General features: G+C 40.0%; 1 gene segment (V, D, J or C); it reads left to right on the forward strand.

The window, feature by feature from the left end:
• Positions 1-254: 254 nt before the first annotated feature.
• Positions 255-1,012, forward strand: LOC111748393 (T cell receptor alpha variable 20-like). The segment is given in 2 exon segments: positions 255-306; positions 669-1,012. Coding segments are annotated over 2 exon segments (396 nt in total).
• Positions 1,013-3,745: the final 2,733 nt, after the last annotated feature.

Below are 3,745 nucleotides of genomic sequence, written 5' to 3' on the forward strand. Positions count from 1 at the left end.
CTTATAGTTGACATGAAGTGGGTACCGTGAGATTGCATGTGTGGCCAAGAGGTGGCAGTGGTTCCATATCCCTCATTGCACGGGTGCCTTAGATTTCAAAAGCATGGAAGTTACCAAGGGCTTGCATTGATTGGCTGAGTCACCAACAAGAAGGCTCTCTTGTGCATTGGAAAACAAGAACTAAGACACAGAAACAGCTCTTCTAAGAAAAGAAGGTTTGGAATCACAAATTGTATCAAGACTGAGATATCGGGATGGAGAATATGCTGGGATATGCATTAATAGTCATGTGCCTTCAGTTTGACTGTAAGTTGGAGGTTGTTGTGGTTAAATGTTGTGGACTTGATTTTGACTCATAGTGACTCCACGTGACAGAGTACCCCATGGGGTAGTCAAATGGGATTTTCTTGGCTGTAATCTTTATGGAAGCAGATCTCTAGGTTTTGCTTCTGAGGAGCCACTGGGTGGGTTTGAGCCGCCAGCCTTTCAGTTAGTCCCACCAAAGCTCCTTTTATTGAAGTTGAAAAGATAAGGACCATATGGGCACATTCATCCAAAGCTGAAGACGAGAGGCACGGTCTCAGCTCACCCCAGGTTTCCTGCTGGCTGTTTTCAAAACTGGTGAACTAAAAACTTGGTATCATTGCTGATTTTGTTTTCCTGACCAGGGTCAAGTGGAGAAGACCAAGTGGAACAGAGTCCTCGGGCACTGATACTCCAGGAGGGAGATGATTCCAGCCTCAACTGCAGTTACTCAGCCACCTATTTTAGAAGCCTACAGTGGTATAAGCAAGATCCTGGGGAAGGTCCTGAATTCCTCTTCCTCCTGTATTCAGTTGGGGAAAAAAAGCAGAAAGAGAGACTTAGAGGCACGTTATCAAAACAGGAAAGTTCCCTGCACATCACAGCCTCTAAACCTGAAGACTCAGCCACTTACTTCTGTGCTGTGGACACAGTGCTCTCCTGGCACCTGCAGCTTATACGAAAACCCTACAGCTGTGCTCTTGAATAAATGCAGAGGCATCTCTGTGCCTTTTCTCCTCAGATAAAGGAGTGTTTACTGAGCACCTAGGTCCTCTTACCAAGAGGTCCTATGGAGAATAAAGGCTTGTGTCATGGCCAGAGAATGAAGATGTGTAAATGCACATGACTATTCATTCTGCCCAGGTATCTTCGACAGTCCCTTGTGCATCATGCTAATGAGAGTTCCAGTTATTCCATATCTTCACCATAAATGCTGTCGGGTTTGTTGTTGTTTTTGTTGTTTTTAACCATTCTGGTGTTATGTAGTGCTATCTCATTGTGGTTTTAATTTGCTGAGCACCTTTTCATCTATTCATTGACCATCTGGATATTTTTTTCTGTTCACTGCCTGTCCAGGTTTTTGGCTTATTTTTTAGTTGAGATATTTGTCTATTATTCATTTGTAGGTGCTCTTTATATATTCTGGATGTGAGCTCTTGTCAAAAACAACATAGATTGTGAATGATGTCCTTTACATTTGACAAAGTCCAACACCCATTCCTGAGAAAAACTCTCAGCAAAATAGGAATAGAAGGAAAATTCCTCAACATAATAAGGGCATTTATTCAAAGCCAATTGCCAACATCATCCTAAATGGAGAGAGCCTAAAAGCTTTTCCTTTGGGAACAGGAACCAGACAAGGATACCTTTATCACCACCCTTATTCAACATTGTGCTGGAGGCCCTAGCCAGAGCAATTTGGCTAAAAAAAGAAATAAAAGGCATCTAAGTTGGTAAGGAAGAAGTAAAAGTGTCTCTATTTGCAGAAGATATAATCTTATACACAGAAAAGCCTAAGGAATCCACAAAAAAACTACTGGAACTAATAGAGGAGTTCAGCAAAGCATCAGGATACAAGATAAACATGCAAAAATCAGCTGGATTCCTCTACACCAAAAAAAAAAAAAAAAAAGAGAACATTAAATAGAAAATCACCAAACCAATACCATTTACAGTAGCCCCCAAGAAGATAAAATACTTAGGAATAAATCTAATCAGAGGTATAAAAGGCCTATAAAAGAAAAGTAAAAGACACTACTGCAAGAAACCAAAAGAGGCCTATATAGGTAGGGAAACATACCTTGCTCATGGAGAAGAAGACTCAACATAGTGAAAACGTCTGTTCTACCCAAAGTGATCTAAAGATACAAAGCAATCCTGATCCAAATGCCAAAGACATTTTTTAATGAGGTGGAGAAACAAATAACCAACTTCATATGGAAAGGGAAGAGGCCCTGGATAAGTAAAGCATTACTGTAAAAGAAGAGCAAAGTGGGAGGCCTCACACTACCTGATTTTAGAACATACTATACCGCCGTAGTAGTCAAAACAGCCTCGTACTGGTACAACAACAGATACAAAGACCAGTGGAACAGAATTGAGAATCCAGACATAAATTCATCCACTTATAAGCGGCTGATATTTGACAAAGGCCCCAAGTCCATTTACTGGGGAAAAGACAGTCTCTTTAACAAATGCTGCTGACATAACTGGATATCCATCTGCAAAACAATTAAACAAGACCCATACCTCACACCATGCACAAAAACAAACTCAAAATGAATCAAAGCCATAAATATAAAACATAAAACAATAAACCACATTGAAGAAAAAATAGGGACAATGCTAGGAGCCCTAATACACAGCATAAACAGTATACAAAACATGACTAATGATGCACAAAGACCAGAAGAGAAACCAGATAACTGGGAGCTCCTAAAATTCAAACGCCTATGCTCATTCAAAGACTTCACCAAAAGAGTAGAAAGACAACCTGAAGACTGGGAAATAATTTTTGGCTATGACAAATTTGATCATTGCCTAATCTTTGAAATCTACAAGATACTGCAAAACCTCAACAACAAAAAGACAACCCAATTAAAAACTGGGTAAAGGATAAGAACAGGCACTTCACCAAAGAAGACATTCAGGCAACTAACAGATAGACGAGGAAATGCTCAGGCTCATTAGCCATTAGAGAAATGCAAATCAAAACTATAATGAGATACCATCTCACCCCAACAAGGCTACCATTAATCCAGAAAACACAAAAAAAATAAATGTTGGAGAAGTTATGGAGAGACTAGAACACTTACACAATGCTGGTGGGAATGTAAAATGGTACACCCACTTTGGAAATCGATTTGGCACTTCCTTAAAATGGCAGAAATAGAACTACCATACAATCCACCAATCCCACTCCTTGGAATATAGCCTAGAGAAATAAGAACCCTATCATGAATAGATATATGCACACCCATGTTCTCTGCAGCACTGTTTACAATAGCAAAAAGATGGAAACAAGCTAGGTGCCCATCAATGGAAGAAGAGATAAACACACTATGGTACATTCACAAATTGGAATACTACGAAATGATAAAGAACAATGATGAATCTGTGAAACATCTCATAACATGCCTGAATCTGGAAGGCATTATGCTGAGTGAAATTAGTCAGTTGCAAAAGGACAAATATTGTATGATACCCCTATTATAAGAACTGAAGAAAAGGCTTAAACACAGAAGAAAACATTCTTTGATGGTTATGAGGGTGGGGAGGGAGGGAGAGGGGAACTCACTAACTAGATAGTAGACAAGAAGTATTTTAGGTGAAGGGAAAGACAGCACACAATACAGGGGAAGCCAGCACAACTGGACTAAACCAAAAGCTAAGAAGTTTCCTAAATACAAACACTTCGAGGGACAGAGTAGCGGCGGGGGGG

This window comes from Loxodonta africana, chromosome 10 (genome assembly GCF_030014295.1).
Source record: "Loxodonta africana isolate mLoxAfr1 chromosome 10, mLoxAfr1.hap2, whole genome shotgun sequence".
NCBI classification, from domain to species: domain Eukaryota; kingdom Metazoa; phylum Chordata; class Mammalia; order Proboscidea; family Elephantidae; genus Loxodonta; species Loxodonta africana.